Genomic DNA, 17,902 nt, shown 5'->3' with positions numbered 1-17,902 from the left:
TTTTTCCCGTACGAATCGTATGCAGAACCGTACACGTACATATGATGTAGTACGATGTGTACCCAAAGCAGTTCTCCGTACGAATCGTACCGAAGACCGTACAACTCACTAATCTGTACGAATCGCATTCGGAACGTGCAGTATGCGATGTCCGTAAGGATCGAAGCTGCATTTTCTGACCCAGCAAGTACGAATTGTATCGACAACACTCCGTACGTCTCTTTTTCTACTGGAGCTTAAAATGTCCGTAAAAGCAGATTTTGCCTCGAAATGCGTACAAAACGGACCCCCCATGGGGTGTACGGTGCGTACACCCCATGACTGCAGGGGTACGGTGCATCGAGGTACGGTGCATACACCCTGGATTTCAGGGGTACAGTGCGTATGTCCCCGTGCATACACCCCATGATCGTAGGTGTACGGACCGTAGGGGTACACCCCATGCGTACACCCCTTGATTTTAGGGGTACGGTGCTTATGTGATAGTGTTGCCCTCCGTACGAATTGCTCATACGCGACGTTAACCGTACGAATCGCGTACTGATTCCCCAGTCCGGATCGTACTTGGCGGGTCGTGATGGCATTTTTACAAATCATACGGTTTACTGTGGGAGTCGATATCGTACGGATTTACCCTTCATTTTCGTACGGTTCGCACTGATTCGGACGTATTTTCTCGCAACAGATCGTACTACGCGATTCGTACGGAAACGGCTACGAATACGAATCCTCGTACGGATTCGTTCCCCAAATCAGAATTGACCCCTTTGTGTGGTGTGTGAGGGTATTGGATGATGAGTGAGTGGTGGGGTCAGGAGTGAATTAGTGCATGAATAATAAAAAATAAAAAAAATAATAAAAATAAATACCTGGCACGTGAGGTCTAAAAACACTTTTAATGGGCCTCCGTGCTGGTATTGTTAAAGGGGGTATGTGGTGGAGTTATTTTGTTTTTAATGTACAATACCTCTCATGTACGTCGACATGTTTTGAAGCGACAACTTCTTCTTCAGGACAGGGTGTACAGATCCCCACCTTACTCACGTCAGGATGTGAAATGGCATTAATTGACAACACTATATGCTTATTAAATGCAAGACATGGACTGAATGTGCCTATTTATTTAATATTCACTCATATGTACCTACAGTGAGGACCTGAAAAAAAGAACACAGGGAAAAAGAAACATATACATGTGGTATTTTAGTTGTAATATCCAGCATGATCGGATAGTGACCTAAAAAGTGAAAAACAGCACTCTCTAGACACATTAGGTCATCCTATTTCAGTGCAGTGCCCTGTAAAAATGAACAAGTACAAGACAGACGAACGCATAACATAAATCACACACTCTATTCAAAGTTTATTAGTTGTATTGGTAGTCTGAGATTCAGATTGGTTCTTAAACTGAGGTAAAAAGGTGGTAAGGAAAGATGTATACTTGCTACCACTAGTTGAATGGCATCATGAGCCTTAAAACGCAGGGATCACATGCTTCCTAGCAATCTATAAAATGAGGTAAGAACACACAGTTTTTGTTTTGTAATGGTACTCACTTCATTAGATGTATCCGAAAGTCCCGTGGTCATTTCATTGGCTATGCCGTACTTACGAGTCAAATGGTTCTCACTGCCCCAACCGTCCCGTCCGCGGCTCCGTGGTTGAATGTGGAGCGCGGCTGGACCAGCTTAAATACTCAATTTAATTGAATGATTGGGAAATCATTAGAAACAGCCTTGCGGTGTTCCATACTTTTTATGGTGTTTCCGGGCATGGTTGTGAGTCCCTCAACTCATCGCGTCTGTTCCGAGTACGGGACAGCTCTTCCTTGCGTCCCAGAACATTTCCATTGGGAGTAAGCGGATCAACTGAAACAGTGCTTACTCGCATATGCGTGATAGCGGATTCGGTTCTTCAAAACGGGGCACATGCGTTGTAGTCTCTGAAACGCTAAGATAGTGTATGCCGGAAAAAACAAACAGTGTTCTAAATAGGGCATATTGACACACAAGAGGTTGGAAAAACAGAGGGGGAGAATAAGACCCCGCTAAAGACTGTGCAACTTACTAAAGGGAACAACATTAATTATACCACTATTGCGGAATGGTGGCAACCAAACTCTCAGGTAGTGTAGAGTAATTCAACACAGCCCCCGATGTAAAGGGTAGCCAAACCACCAGGTAGTGTATACTAAGAAAACACAGCCCCCGATGTACAAGGTATTCAGTAAGGGCTGTGTATCCCACCAGAGGGTATGTCAGAAAAAGTTCGTAATTGCGTCCAACGATATTGGTCCCTAGGCGAAACACCCAGTGTTGCTCCTTCTCAAAGAGTTCTACTTTTATAGTTAGGTGGCAGCTGTTGTCACATGGATGATGTCCGTGAACCCTATGCACAGTGGCTTGCTCAGGTAGGTTTGTTTGGGGCCGAGTATGGACCAAGATGTCTTTCAGATTCCTGCCCCTCTTGTGAGCGAAAAGAGGTTTCTCCAGTTTAAGGTCGCGACACACTAGTGTCCTCCAAAGTATGTTCACAATTTTCAAAATCTCGTTGGAGTGGGTGTTGTACGTAGTTACGCGGATAGGCTTCTTTTGTACCTTATCCTCCAGAAGCGCATCCCTGTTGTTATTGCATGCCCTTTTCATAACTCATTCTATGAGTGGTGCTGGATATTTTCTGCTTTTCAGCTGACATTTGAGGTCCACTGCTTGGGCCTTGTAATCGCTCTAGTAGGAGCAGTTCCGTCTCAGAAGGAGAAACTGGCCGTAAGGGAGATTATCACGCAGGTGACGTGGGTGAATACTATCATACCTCAGTAGGAAATTTTGGGATGTAGGTTTGAAGTGAGTGGTTGTCTTCAGTAGACCCTCTTCTGGGTAGATGTTAAGATCTAGGAAAACCATCTTGTTACGTGATGCAGAGCTGGTGAATTTTAGAAAAGGGTTCTGTACATTGAGCCTTATCATGAATTGTTTAATGGATTGGTAATCACCTTCCCAGATGACCAATACATCGTCTATGTAGCGTCTCCAGGTTTTTATGTTCTGTTTGTAGGGGTTACTTGGGTGGAGGACCAGCCAGAAAGGTTAGGAGGGAAGGTTAGTCACTATAGCTAGTCATATTTTGGCTCATAAATACTGAGGTGGTATGGTGAATTAGTGCCAACATGCTGATGTTCTATGGTCCAGAATCTTAATTCTGTTCCTAAGCAGAATCCTGCAACAATTTCAGCTTATTCAACAGATTTATCTGGATGGGACACTTATATGTAGATAATAAATACATCTACATCTACATTCTGAATCCGGCTCCTATAATATGGCACCTGCTTCACTTTCTTATTCATGAGCATTTATTCCTTAGGGGTTTGTTTGTGACGTTCTTATGCCCGACTTTTACATCAATACTGGCATTCCTAAACACCTTCAAGGTATAAATATACCATCACTTGCTATGGCAAGGCACTGTGTGGATCTGCTACCTACTTGCACGACGAGGCTCGCAACAGCAAGTCCCGAAGGAAGTCAAGTCCCCAACTGATGCACCTACCAGACTCTGTCATCCTCCTCTCTAAGAATCCAGCTCCAGTGTTTCTGACTCTCCTTGTTGGGTGTTAGAGATCGAGTCCCGGGGAGCTACCAACCTCTCGCATTCTAATGTATGGAGCTGATTAGAACCTAGAGAAACTTTTGGCAACTCTTGGCATAACAAAACCAGACTAAAACAGCACCTACTTCTTCCCTCGTAGGTTAGGTACACTGGGGTAGGATTATTTTAGAAGCACCAGATGAGTATTTTAGCCTGTGTTATTTATTTATGTATTTTAATTAATATATGTCATAGCTACAAGACATACATTTAGAGTATTATTTTATCTTACTGCTAACGCTGTACATTTTATACTTCGCATTCTGTCTTATGATTGTAGCAGTTCATATCTCTTGCATGAGATATAAGACTGTTCAATAAACCCTTTTTATTGAAACGCCTGTCTCCCTTTTTCTGTGCAACACTCTGTAGAAACGAAGCACGCACGATTGACCGAGTGAAACGGTTATCTATTGTTTCCACAACTCTAAGATTATTCTGACTCTAAGGGAAACAAAGTTGTCATGTTTATGCGGTTGTCAGAAACTAATCCCTTCTTGTTCATTCGAGAAAGTTTCTACGGACCTCTGATTTAGCTGGCACACGCACAATTAAGTTTAATATACTTGATAGAGACATACTGACCTCAGTCCTATGTCAAAGCTATAGTGTATATTATTCCAATGCACAGAGCCTATCAGGGATATAGGAACTACACTACATTATGTGGCAACTCAAGTGACAATGTGAGATCAGCGAAGAGGCGCAAGGTGACAACAATTTGTGAAATATGTACAGTGAAGACTTTGTGGTTCAAAAAGAATGATTTACAATATTAGGGTATGTAATACTGAGCGATTTGATTGAACCACATGGGGTTTTGGCGCCATTAGTTGCATTGAGGAGTCGACGATGTTTTGATCCTAATCAGTCAGGATCATCTTCAGGACTGGGTAGCCAAGAGGACAGAGCAGTGGCTCAGGCTGGTTGTGAAGAAAGGGGGTAGAGGCCAGTAAGGGTGGGGCACAGCGGGCAACGTTTGTGTTAGCCGGTGGTTGGGGGGCTGTGGACACGGTCCCGTGTCCACAGGTCAGGTGTGAATGCTGTACATGTGGGGCGATGTCAGGCGTGAAGGCTCCTGAGAACACCTATAATTGGTTGGGTGGCGGGCTCAATATGGATGGCTTGGGCACCGCAGTCTGCACCCGGGTAGGTGTGCGGTTGTGTTGATAGGAATCCAACACGGCGGGCGAGGGTCTGCCGGGAACGGTCTCAAATGGTCCCGGGCGTGGGAGTGATGAACCCGTCACAATGGAGTCAATCCAGTTGGTGGGGTAACTCTCAGATCAGCGTACGGCCGCCACAGTCATGTGCCTAACTGACTCCCTTAATGCTACCAATTGAGATTTTGTTGTTTATTTTTGCATACCTACTCAGATCTCTACTTAGTTTATGGGTTATACTCCTGTTGTCTTTACAGGCTTACTGAAGAGCGCAATGCATATGCAGTGGTGCTGGGAGCACTAGTTTCTCAGAGGGGGTGAGCAGTGCGGCTTCCTTCTTGCTCCTTCCCTCTGTGAAAAAGTGGCTATGCAACAGTCCACTCATAATATGTATGTGAACAGTGAAAAAACAAGAGAGACGCAGGAGCAAAAATTACAATTGTTTCAAAGAATTTATACACTTAGAAACTTCAAATTAAAGTTGGCTTATTAATTTCTGACAAATCGAGATGGGAGCAATCCCCTCAAACTACAGGGACATGCTATTTGCTTGATAGAATATAAGCAAGACTGGGTTAATGCAAAAGTATACATTTCACAAAAGGGTAACATTATTTTGAACTGTATACAACAGAGAGACATGGGACTTATGCTTGATCCTAAAACTGATCTTCCAAATTTGTTAAAAGGGACATTAATGTTGCATTGTATTGATGTGCAAGAAACTATAGAGTGTGGGTTTATCAGGGATGCAAAGTCAAAGTTCCCTAAAGTACTTTGTTTTAAAAGACTGGGTTGCATGACGACCTTTATGTACAGAATATGTTTGGTTGATAGTGCTTGACCAGTCTGTGGGAAAGTGATAAATGTCCCAGTTGCTGTGGAAGATGAAATTTGGTTAGAACTTGAAAAACTTAAAAATAAGGAAGTCACTGAAGAAGTTCAAAGAATAGAGTGGTTAGCGCCTGTGGTAATAGTCATAAAAGGAAATGAATGTTTATGTTTATGGATAGACCTCAGAGAGCTTAATAAATGTTTGGTCATGTATAGATATACTTTGTCTAATATTACAGACATGATCATGTTGCTTAATGGTGCAAAAGTATTTTCCACCACAGACCTCACTTCAGCGTACCAACAATCCACATATTACACTTGAGGAAGGGTCAAGTGACATTACAGCATTCATCACTCCATTTGGAACCTTCAGATATGCAAGGTTACCATGTGGGTTGGTGTCCGTTGCATCTGTTTTTCAGAGATCTTTGGAGAAGGTACTCAGGGACTTCAAAGGACTGAGGATATATTAGGCTGATATTCTAGTGTTTAGAAAAGATGTAGACGAGCATGATTAGATAGTAAAACAGGTCATGGAAAAACCTAAACTCTCCAATCTCACTGCAAGGTTATAAAAAGTTAAATTCATGAAGGAATTAATTAACTGCTTAGATCAGATTACTTAAAGTGAAGGTATAACCCCCAAAGAGGATCTGATTAATTCCATACACAATGTGAAATCACCATCTAACAATGAAGAGTTAATGCAATTTATTGGTATGACAGAATACTACAGAATATGCTCAATATTGAGAACATTGCTAAAGAAAGGAACATAATTTGTTTGGGGTTCTGCATGTGAAGAAGAGTTCAAGAAAGGGGTGGAAATGTCTGAGTCTAAAACCCTAATCTAAAGAACTTTGTCCCTAAGGAAAATTCTATTCTTATGACAGATGCAAGTCTTAAATAATTAGGAACACTTTTACAACAATTTGAACAAGGCTCAGAATGTACCATTTTATTTTTGCCTGGAAGTTTGGAAGGTTCAGAAAAACCATATTCTGCCATTGAAAGACAGGTACTTTTAGTATTCTGGGCTTAGAAAAAGGAAATACTGTTTAGGGGTTAGTAAATTTGAAATTGGAACTGACCACAAAACATTGTATGAAACATTAGAAAAATAACTGATCCAGTTTCAAGCAAGATTACTAAAAGGGTGGTCAATCTTCAGGAGAAAGATTGTGAGATAAAATACCGTCCTCGAGTTGATAACAACTTAGAAGACACAAATTTCTGATGAGGAAGCTCTTGATAAGGATTTTGAAGACAATGACAAATACTTTGATCAGGAAATGGTCTGTAAATATGGTACAGCCATTGTGTCAGAAGAAAGATGGAGATCTGAATTAATATCTGACAAGGCTTTACAGGAGGTTTTGCAGTTTCTTAAAACAAGATAGGGTGGTAACAACACAAAGAGCAAAATAACTAAAATATTCTTGAGAGAGTACAGGGTGAATTATCAGAAAGTCAAGGACTGTTATTTTTAGAAATCAGACTTGTAGCGGAAACAGATTTGTTCCTCCTTTTGCTATGAGGGAAGAATTAATATCACTCTTGTACTTCCATGACCGAAAAAACATTGAACCAATCCCCTGGAGACTGGCTCTTCAAGACCTCAGAAAAGTAGATGTAGGGTGGTCCCTCTATGTTTTCTACATGACTGAGATGATAATGCGAGCAAGTTTTACAATTGAATAGAAGTTTGTTTTCCTTTTATGTTTTGGCCACTAGGGGATACCGCCTAAACCTCTGGTTGAATATCAGTGGTTTAAATTTAGCCTGGTGAAGTAATCAGTTACTAAAATTTACATGGCTTTGCAATAGCGACCCTTGGCACTTGGTGATGAATCAGTGATTCTTTATTTTAAGGTGTTGACTCATTTCTAAAAACCCTCCCTCCAAGCTAACTACAAAGTAGCCATGAGCACTAACCTTTAGTTTTATTTTCTTTCAAGGGGTTCTTCTTCAATGCTGGTTTTGGCTTTCTTGCACCTGTAAAACAGAGAAAATGAGGAGAACTTCTTATCATACGACTCCTGTGCCTTCTTTTTATAACAATAAAAGTGCATATGAGAAAGAGAACAATAGACTCCAGACTCCTATATCGTGATAGTCCAAGTTTAATAGAAGTTGCTCCCAGCCCCATGGCGACAAACCCTTTGATTTGACACTTTTGCATGTCCAAAGTTTAGAAAGAGAAGAGACATTAATACATTTACAAATATTTATTAAAAAGATCTAATCCTTGTAAGTAAAACATGAACTGCGATAATTAGAATTATAAGATACACCGGCGTTATAACCATTAGAATGGTGAAAAACACAAACAATTCAACCATTTTAATTGTTCCTAATTTTATTCCTATCAATTACTAGTATTCTTACACTAGTGAGGGCATTACGGTAGTACTCTTTTGCCAGACACAATTGGATTGATCTAACCCCATACCTTGGAGTAATGTCTCAGAAAGCTAACCTCAGTGTATCATCGAATGCACTCTGTCTGAGTGTGTAAGCCTGTACACATCTTGCGTAGCTATCTTCCTTCTTATAATTAATGTGGGGGATCGCAGGGCTGTATCTCATTCAAGATCTCTTTAACATTCATGATAACTCTGGTGTGACATACGTCTCACCGAATTCAAAACAGACACCGCTTAGAGAATAAGATGCCAGCCTTATGTCATTCTGCTAGAGATGCAGAAATACATGTTTACATAATCTGGAGAAATATAGTTGTCTACTACGAACACATAATAAAGCTAGGACATCTTGTTCTACTGTGTGTGTCTGTGAAATAGTGCAGACTACAGAACAACGTCTATCAAAAATTAATGTGTGCATGCACTATTCTTGTGTTAGTGAAAAACTTGTTGAAACCACCATCTTAAAAAGATGCTAAGTTAAAAAAGAAAATTAAAGTGGAGACTGAGTAGAATTCCTATAACAGTGTTTTGACTAACATATGTTATTGTCCTCACTTACAGAAGCTGCAATGGTATCATGGAGGCACACCGTAGTAGCTGACATGTTTTTATTGTTTTCTGTTATAGAGATAAATAATTATTATGTGATAACATATTTTATCTCCATGTTGTTTAGTCCTGTTGGTACTTTAAAGTATGCAAGATAAGTTAAAATCAGCCGTCATGGGGCCAAAGGCTCTCTCCTCCGACACCACCTGATTGGCCACCTACCTGGGGACAGGTGCTCCCCGGTTCTAGGACTTTTGTCGGTGCCCAATGGCCTTGCTTGCTGGATCAAAGGGAAGGCCTGGAAGCCTCAATCCACTTGCCCTCCTGCAAAGGTGAGTCAGCTGCGCATATTGGTGCAGTACCCCCTGGTCGAGCCTCTTTGAAATGCCAGCATCCGAGTAGTAAGCCCTATGATTGAATGAACAGGCTCCTGCCTCTAAACACCTAGAGCATAATTTGGTCCCTCGTACCTCTCCTCAACGAGATATGCAGCTCCTGCCCCCCGCCCCCTTGGGGTCAACAATCCTTTTTAATTTTATATGTTTTTTTATTCGCAGGAGTAAAAGCATTCATGAGAGCAAATATTACAATTTGGCAAGTAATATTGTAAAAATATCATACATCTGATGTATATCTCGTATAAAACTCATGGGTAGAAAAGTGAATAAAATACAATACAATGAAACGTGAAGTAAAAAAACAGGCAAAAGGAGATAGGGAATGATCAGCTTCTCCTACAGCATGATTCCTGGGACACCTTACATTCCAATAAACCCAGCCCTCCTTTTCTCATTCATCCAAAGCCAGCCAATCCCTCCCACCCCTACACCTTGTGAACCACTTACTCATTGTCGCCCAGATTTTGCAGCCTCTCCTGCTTTGGTGTCAACCCTTACAAATATATAGGGTTCTTTCGAGATTGTATATGACCAGTAAAGGGCCCAGCCAGGTCTGATAAGTGTGGCTATCAACATCCTTCCACCGCGTAGCAATAAGCAACTGGGCTACCGCCACCACAATAAAGATGAAGTTAGTCTGCGATACATCGAGTTGTTCCTTATTATCGTAGTCCAGAACATCAATCCTGGAGTTATATGAGCCATTCCACCCAATGTGTCATACAAAAACTCCTCAGTCCCTTCATTTAAAAGTGACCGTCTCCCACAGGTAAAAAACAATGTATATCAAATCGGTCGGCCCTTGAGCACACCTAGGGCGCTTATCATCCTCTCATTTACCACAGCAAAAAAGCTTAGCAGGAGCAAAATAGAGGTTGAAATTGGTTTGATAATGCTGAGCTTTTAAATTGGCTGAGAGGAAGATTTCCCTACCTAATAAGATCAACTGATATAAATCCACGTCAGGATCCCCCAGTTTCCTAGCCCAGTTGGTTTCTACTTTTTCTAGGTCATCAGGAACTATGTCCACTAAAGTTTTGTATATATGTTTAACCGTAGACTGGGAATAGGCAATGGCTTCAAATAGTGGAATTCAATTTAAGGAGAGCTTTACAGTCCCTAATTGAGTTATAAAGCTAGTAATCTGCCTGTACTTAAATGAGACCCTGCAGTTACTTCATATCTCTGTTGGAGATCTATAAATGAGCGGGTTTAGTTGACTGAGTATAAGTCCCCTACCCTGGTTATGCCCTTTTGATCCCATTGCCTGCCCATGATATCATACATTGTTATGGGAAACTGGGGGGATCGCCACAAAGGTGTTTATCTATGATAAGTTTAGCCACTTCACTCCAATTATTCCAGGTCACTAGCACCACCTTAAACCGTATCTTCTTGTAGTAGCTGACCTCTACTTGTCAGGAAAACATACCACCTGCCAATCTATCTATAGCCAACTCATATATAGTGGGGATATTCTTGACAACACCGTCATCTGTTGTAGAAAAGCTGCATAGAGTTTTTGCAGCAGTGTTAATAATTTAGGAGATCGCTGGATTTTCTTGTATCGCCAGATGAAATTAATAAAGATAGAATACCATTTTTTTTTTATCTGGCCTTCAATCTCAAGGGAAATAGATCTAAACAGGTATAGTTTTTTGGGAAAGCCTATAATTCTGAGTATATTACATCTTCCAATTATTGAAAGATAGAGCCTGACAATGTACCTTAAGTCCGTACTAATCTTATTTACCGTGGGGCTCAAATGTATTGACGAGATGGAGCTAACCCCACTACAGACCCTGATCCCAAGAAAAACCGCTGCATCCTGCCTTTGAGGATCCTACAAGGGGTATTTGAATTACAACCGATCTGTACTTTCCCTGCATTCAATAAATAGCCTGATTTCGCACCATACTCCTTGGCCAAGCTTTGTATTTGTACTATTGCAACTTCCGGATCTGGGGTCACTATGGCAATACCGTCGGCGTATGCCATTACCTTGGTTTCAAAGGCATAACTACATATTGGTTTTATTACCTGATCGTATAGGATTTGCTGGATAAATGGATCAATGTATACGGTGAAAAAGGTTGGAGAATAAGGACAGCCCTGTCTTGTCCCCCTGGCTACCTGTATATAGCCTGATTCCATGCCCATAATTTGTAGCTTGGCATAAGGCCTAAAATACATTGTGCGTACAGCCTTTATAAAACCTGGACCAAACCCCTTTTGAGCCAAGATAACCCACAGATACTGCCAGGAGACTCAGTCAAAGGCCTCTTCTGTGTCCAGGGGGATCATAGCCATCCTCTCTCCTGAGACCCCTGCTATATCGAATAAGGCTATGGCATGCCTGATATGATCGGTGGTGCCTCTTCCAGGCATAAAGCCATGTTGCCATGGTGAGACAAAATGGGATATGATTCTACCTAACTGAGTTGCTAAAATTTTTGAATATAACTTGCCATCTGCATTTATAAGGGATATGGGCAGATAGGACGCAGGGTTATCTGAAGGCTTATCCTTTTTTAAGAAGATAGCCATGTTGCTCTACGCCAGGATTCTGGCGGGACACCGAGATATTGTACACCTAAGAGCAAATCTAGAAGTAGGGGGCTATCTCTGCCTATATTACCTTGAGTTTGGAGCATGTAGAACTTCCTCCATGTTTTTTATCCTTGTGTCCTCTTCGATGCATCGTCAGTCCCCCATGATTCTTTCAATCTCGTTGAAAGGTAAAGGGTTAAGATTGTCATACTAGTATAGATCCTGATAAAAGCTTTCAAAAACTTGAATAATGTCTTTTAAAGTTGTGACATAGCGTCCGTCCTGCCCTTTAATCCCAGGGATATTATTCCTAGCAAGTTTCTACCTTGTGCGGAGCGCTAGCAGCTTGCCCACCGACTCTCTGAACTCATAGCTCTCATTCTTATGCGCTTGAAATCCTACAGCGCTCCTCCTACTATAATAGCTACTGATTTCAGCTTTAGCGATCACTACTTTTTGCCGTAATGCTAATTCAGTCCCTTCTTGATTCTGCCTGATTGCTAAGGTGTGCTCCTTTTCTAATGCCCCCAGCATTTCAATCAAACTGTTAATTTCATCCCTTTGTTGTTTCCTGGTCTTTCCTACAAAGCTGATAGTTTCACCACATAATTTAAGCCTTGAAGCTATCCCAAACCATGCCATGTGATGAGTTATATCGGTTTGCCTCAAAGTAATGTACAACCCAGTGCCTGATGTGTTGGATATACAGATTATTGGTGAGTAATTTTCTATCGAATGTCCACTTTGACTGGACTTGAACTCTCGCTTGAATTGCAGAATTTATGATTAACGGATTGTGGTCAGAGAGTAACTTAGGTGGGTTCCTAATTCCTGCTGCAGCAAGCATAGAGGAAGAGACCAGAAAATAGTCCAACCTGACATACTTTTTATGAGCAAAAGACAGACAATTGATGGACGGACTGCAAAACAAATCAAAACATTCACCCCCAGTCAAGAGATCTAAGTTAAATCCATCATTCCTTTGCTCACCAGGCCACCCCTGTTTAGAACTGGCCATATGAAAATCAGACTCGACCCTGTGCCTCATGGGAACAGTCCAGACCTAACTGACAAGCCAGGTCCTCTCTGGACCAGAAACAAGCATCCTAGGACCGGTTTCAGGGTTTCATCCTTCATCAGCCAGGATAGCTGAAATCCAGTGGCACAGTAAGCCCAGGACCCACATCTGGGCATACCTGGCGCACTTAGGGCGAGGAAGCAAAAGACACACAATTGATGGACTGAATGCCAAACAAATCAAAACATTCACCCCCAGTCAAGAGATATAGGATAAATCCATCATTCTTTAGCTCACCATGTCACCCCAGTGGAACGGGTATGCCCAGATGTGGGTCACGTGCTCTCCATGCCACTGGAGTCAAGCTATTCTGGCTGATATGGGGTGAAACCCTGAAAACAGTCCTAGGATGCTTGTTTCTAGTCCAGGGAGGACCTGGCCTGGCAGTTTGGGCTGGACTGTTCCCATTGGGCACAGGGTCAAGACTGATTTGCATATGGCTGGGTCCAAACTGGAATGGCATGGTGAGCAAACAAACGATGCATTTTGGCCCAGATCTCTGTACTGGGGTGAATGTATGACATTGTTCTGCATTATGTCCATCAACTGTTCTTTTTGCATTCGTCACCACTAGTGGGACGCGTATGCCCAGACGTGGGTCATGTGTTCTCTATACCAAGGGAGTCAATCTATCCTGGCTGATGAGTGGTGAAACCCCCAAACTGGTCCTAGGATGCTTGTTTCCAGTCCAGGGAGGACCTGGCCTGGCAGTTCGGGCTGGACTGTTCCTATTGGGTACAGGGTCAAGACTGATTTGCAAATGGCTGGGTCCAAACTGGAATGGCATGGTGAGCAAATAAAACAATGGATTTAAGCCCAGATCTCTTAACTGGGGTGAATGTATGACAATGTTCTGCATTCTGTCCATCAATTGTTCTTTTTGCATTAGTCATCACTAGTGGGACGGGTATGCCCAGCTGTGGGCCATGTGTTCTCCTTGCCACTGGAGTCAAGCTATCCTGGCTGATGAGGGGTGAGACCCCGAAACCAGTCCTAGGATGCTTGTTTCCTGTCCAGGGAGGATCTGGCCTGGCAGTTTGGGATGGACTGTTCACATTGGGTGGAGGGTGAAGACTGATTTGCATATCGCTGTGTCCAAACTGGAAGGGCATTGTGAGCAGAAAAAAGATGGGTTTAGGCCCAGATCTGTGTACTGTGGCGAATGTATAATATTGTTCTGCATTCTGACCATCAATTGTTATTTTTGCATTTGTCACCCCGAGTGGGACGGGTATGCCCAGACGTGGGTCCGGTGCACTCCATGCCACTGGAGTCAAGCTATCCTGGCTGATGAGGGGTGAAACCCCAAAACTGGTCCTACGATGCTTGTTTCCAGCCCAGGGAGGACCTGGCCTGACAGTTCGGGCTGGACTGTTCTCTTTGCGTGCAGGGTCAAGACTGATTTCATATGGCTGGGTCCAAACTGGAATGGCATAGTAATGATAACAACGATGGACTTAGGTGCAAATTACTGTACTGGGTTGAATGTTCTGCATTCTGTCCATCAATTGTTTTTGCATACTTTTTATGAGGACATGAGAAATATGTATACCCAAAGTTGGTGGGGCACTTGGCGGCCTTTGCATCAACTAAAGTGTCGCTACCTTTTAACATAGACAAGGCCTTATACACTTGCGGCTTCCTTCCATGATATTTATATATTTGATCCCAGCTCACATCCAGATTTATATGCAGATCCCCACAGATTACTAGTGGGTTTAGCCAGTATGCCAACTCAACTGCTAAGTCAATAAATATCTTTGGGTCATGCTGGTTTGACCCATAAATGGTACAAACTGTCAACCCCACTGGTAGGGACACAATCGTCCATCTGCCCCACTTATCCTCCAAGACTAATTTACAGAGCTAATGTTGTTTCTTATGTGAATAGCTACTCCACTTATGGTGGAGGTTTGTGTAGAGCATGCTGCCAGGGTATAGCCTTGAATCCTCAGGGTGTCCCGCTTCCCCCACGGGATATGTGTTTCCTGTTGACAGATTATGTCGGCCCCTTTTGTTTTTAAAGCCTCGACTACCCTTATATGTTTCATCCTATCATTTAAGCCCCCACATTAATTAAATAAAAAGACTGGACTGAATGTTCTTCACTCTCTGCTGAGTATCTCGAAGGGCTTGAAATAAAACCTGCCTTCTGTTAACAAAGTCTCAGGGACAGCAAAGACTTCACTTACCTCTGGGTGCCACTTCTGGAACCATGGGTTTCAGTTGCCAAAGAGGGGGAAAAACAGCTGACAAAGTCACCGACACTTCTGCTTGCACCGTGACCTGTGGGCACTGCACTCCACACCTCCTCGCCTCACTTCTCCACCCTGGTCTCACCGACGACTGCAACACCCATGAATGCACCGTGGATTGGGGGCACTGCTCATTAATCATACGATGCACCATCTGTCCCACACTGCAGTCTGGGCTGACCGACACCAGATCCCATCAACTGGCAGTGCCACTTGCACTGTGACCTGCCACCATCACTCTGCACCTCAGCCCTGGTCTCACCGACGCTGCTGGATGGGATGTATGACGTTACAACGCATACTTTTACAACGCCTACCTTTACAACTCGGTTTTTACCACGCATACCATTACAACGCATAGCGCTTTGGGGTGCTGGATAGTGAATAGTTTAATTTACTATTCCAACTCCAGTCCCCGTGGATAGTAGGGAAGGTTATTGGATAGTAAATTAACCTATTCCCTATCCTAGAGCGCCCCCCAGAGCAATGCGTTGTAATAGTATGCGTTGTAAAAGTTGCGTTGTAATGGTAGGTCGTTGTAAAAGTTTCGTTGTAAAGGTTACATACCGCTGGATGACCGTCACCAAGCTTCTGTCTGTGCAGCAGCATATGGCACTGCACGCAGCACCGCTACACTTTACATCGCAACCACCATTGTTGTAACGACACAAACACTTGTCCGCACCGATGCAATCAGCCAGAACTCTTGGATTCTGTTGTTTTCAGCACCGCAGTAGCGCCGGATGGAGCTTCTAGCTTTAAGGAACTGCCTTTTAAAGTTAATCTTGCGAAGTGTATATTTTTGATTACTGTATGTCTTTCATCATTTTGGCCTTGATCACACAGATAAATATTTGTTATTTTTATAAAACTGGTGTAGTGTCCTTTTGTAGTGTTTTCATTGTATTACTGTATGTTTTGTGCCAATGCTTCACACACTGCCTCTGAGATAAGCCTGACTGCTCATGCCAAGCTACCAAGTGGGTGAGAAGGGGTTATTTCAGTAGTGTATCCCTCTGATTCTGACTATAAGGAAGGGTACCAATTTGGACAAAGGTGCAAACCATTGCCACCCAGAGACCCCCATATCTAACAGTAACATACCATTTTGGTTAAAAAAGGACATTTTGCTGCTCTATGTAAAATGAAAAAATGTAAGAGAAAAACTTACAGAATTTGAAGATCACAAAGTAGAAAATATTGATTATTCAGATTTTGAATGTGGCAACATGTTTTACAAGTTTTTAGAGATTAACAGTCCCATCTGAAATATATGTGTGAACAGTGAAAAAACAACAGTTTTGTTTCACTCAAGAGCAAAACGTACAAAGACATTTTACACTGAGAAACCTAAAACAGAAGTTGATCTTTTGAATCCTGACATAAAGCCTTATGCAAATAGGAGTAAACCCATCAAACTACAAGGATATTTCATGTGTTTGATAGATTATAAGGAAATCTGGGTTAATGTAAAAGTATACATTATATAAAAGAATGACAGTATTTTGAACTCGATACAACAGATAGACATGGGACTTATGCTTGATCCTAACAATGATCCTCCAAACCTGTTAAAGGAAAATATTATATTGCAAAGCATTGATGCACATTAAACTCTAGAGAGTGGGTTTCTCGGGGATATAAAGTCAAAATTCCTTAAAGTTTTTCAAATAAATACCGGGCTGGATGAACAACTTTATGCACAGAATATGTTTGGTTGACAATGCCCGACCAGTGTGTGGGAAAGTGAGAAATATCCCAGTTGCTGTGGGGAAAATAAATTAGGTTAGAACTAGAAAACGTGAGAATGATGGAGTCATTAAAGACGTTCAAGTAATAGAGTGGTTAACAACTGTGGCAATGGATAGAAAAGGAAATGGAAGTTTACATTTGTGTGTAGACCTCAGAGAGCTTAATAATTATGTGGTCATGGATAGATGTGCTTTGCCTTATATTACAGACATGCTCACATTTTCTAATGGTGAGTAAGTATTTTCCGCCATAGACCACATGTCAGCATACCACCATTTTACACTTGAGGAAGGGTCACATGACTTTACAGCATTCACCACTTCATTTGGAACTTTCAGATATGCAAGATTACCATTTGGTGGGGAAGGTACCCAGGGACTTGAAATGAGTAAGGATATATCAAGATGATATCCTAGTGTTTGGAAAATATATAGAAGAACATGATCTCAGGGTGAAAGAGGTGTTAGAAAAACCTGGACTCTCCAATCTCACTGTAAGGTTAGAAAAATGAAAATTCAGGAAGGAATCTATTGACTACTTTGGCCACACCATTCAGGTAAAAGTATAACCCCCAAAGAGGATCTGATTAATTCTATACGCAATTTGAAATCACCATATTAAAAAAAAGAGTTTTTATTTTTGGCAAAATAGTACAGTAAATTTGTGAAAGGATTCGCCGAATAGTATTTAACAATGAGAACATTACTAAAGAAAGGAACAGAATTTGTTTGGGATTCTGAATGTGAAGAAGAGTTCAAAAAAATGATGGAAATAATGAGTCTAGCACCTAAACTACAGAACTTTTACCCTAAGGAAAAGTTTATTCTTACAATAAATGCAAGTCTTAAAGGATTAGGAACAGTTTTACAACAAGGTAAATAAGGCTGAGAAAGTGCCAATTTTATTTTCGTCTAGAAGTTTAAAAGGTTCCAAAAAACAATATTCAATCATAGAAAGAGAACACTTGTACTGTCTGAAAAAGTGTATCATTTTTATGGGGAAGGTAATTAGAAATTAGAACAGAACACAAACCATTGTGGGAAACATTTTTCTTAAAATAGCAATTGATGCAATTTCAAGTAATATTATCAAAAGGGTGGTCCCTCTTTCAGGAATATGATTTTGAGATAAAATGCATTCCTGGAGTTGATAACAACTTAGCAGACACATTATCTAGGGTAATGTCTTCTGACGAGAAAGCTCATGATAAGGATTTTGAAAATGATGACAGAGTTGGATCAGG

General features: G+C 41.7%; 1 protein-coding gene across 1 annotated transcript in view; it reads right to left on the bottom strand.

The window, feature by feature from the left end:
- The window catches only part of LOC144752849 (uncharacterized), a 785,061-nt gene that overhangs the window by 154,303 nt on the left and 612,856 nt on the right, over positions 1-17,902 (bottom strand). The window contains exon 12 of the mRNA XM_078640687.1: positions 7,584-7,643. Within this exon, the coding sequence (XP_078496813.1) occupies positions 7,584-7,643 (60 nt within the window). The remainder of the gene's footprint in view (positions 1-7,583; positions 7,644-17,902) is intronic.

Source organism: Lissotriton helveticus, chromosome 5_1 (assembly GCF_964261635.1).
Source record: "Lissotriton helveticus chromosome 5_1, aLisHel1.1, whole genome shotgun sequence".
NCBI classification, from domain to species: Eukaryota; Metazoa; Chordata; class Amphibia; order Caudata; family Salamandridae; genus Lissotriton; species Lissotriton helveticus.
The sequence above is the reverse complement of the archived record's forward strand: the minus strand, read 5'-3'. Positions and strand labels throughout refer to the sequence as shown.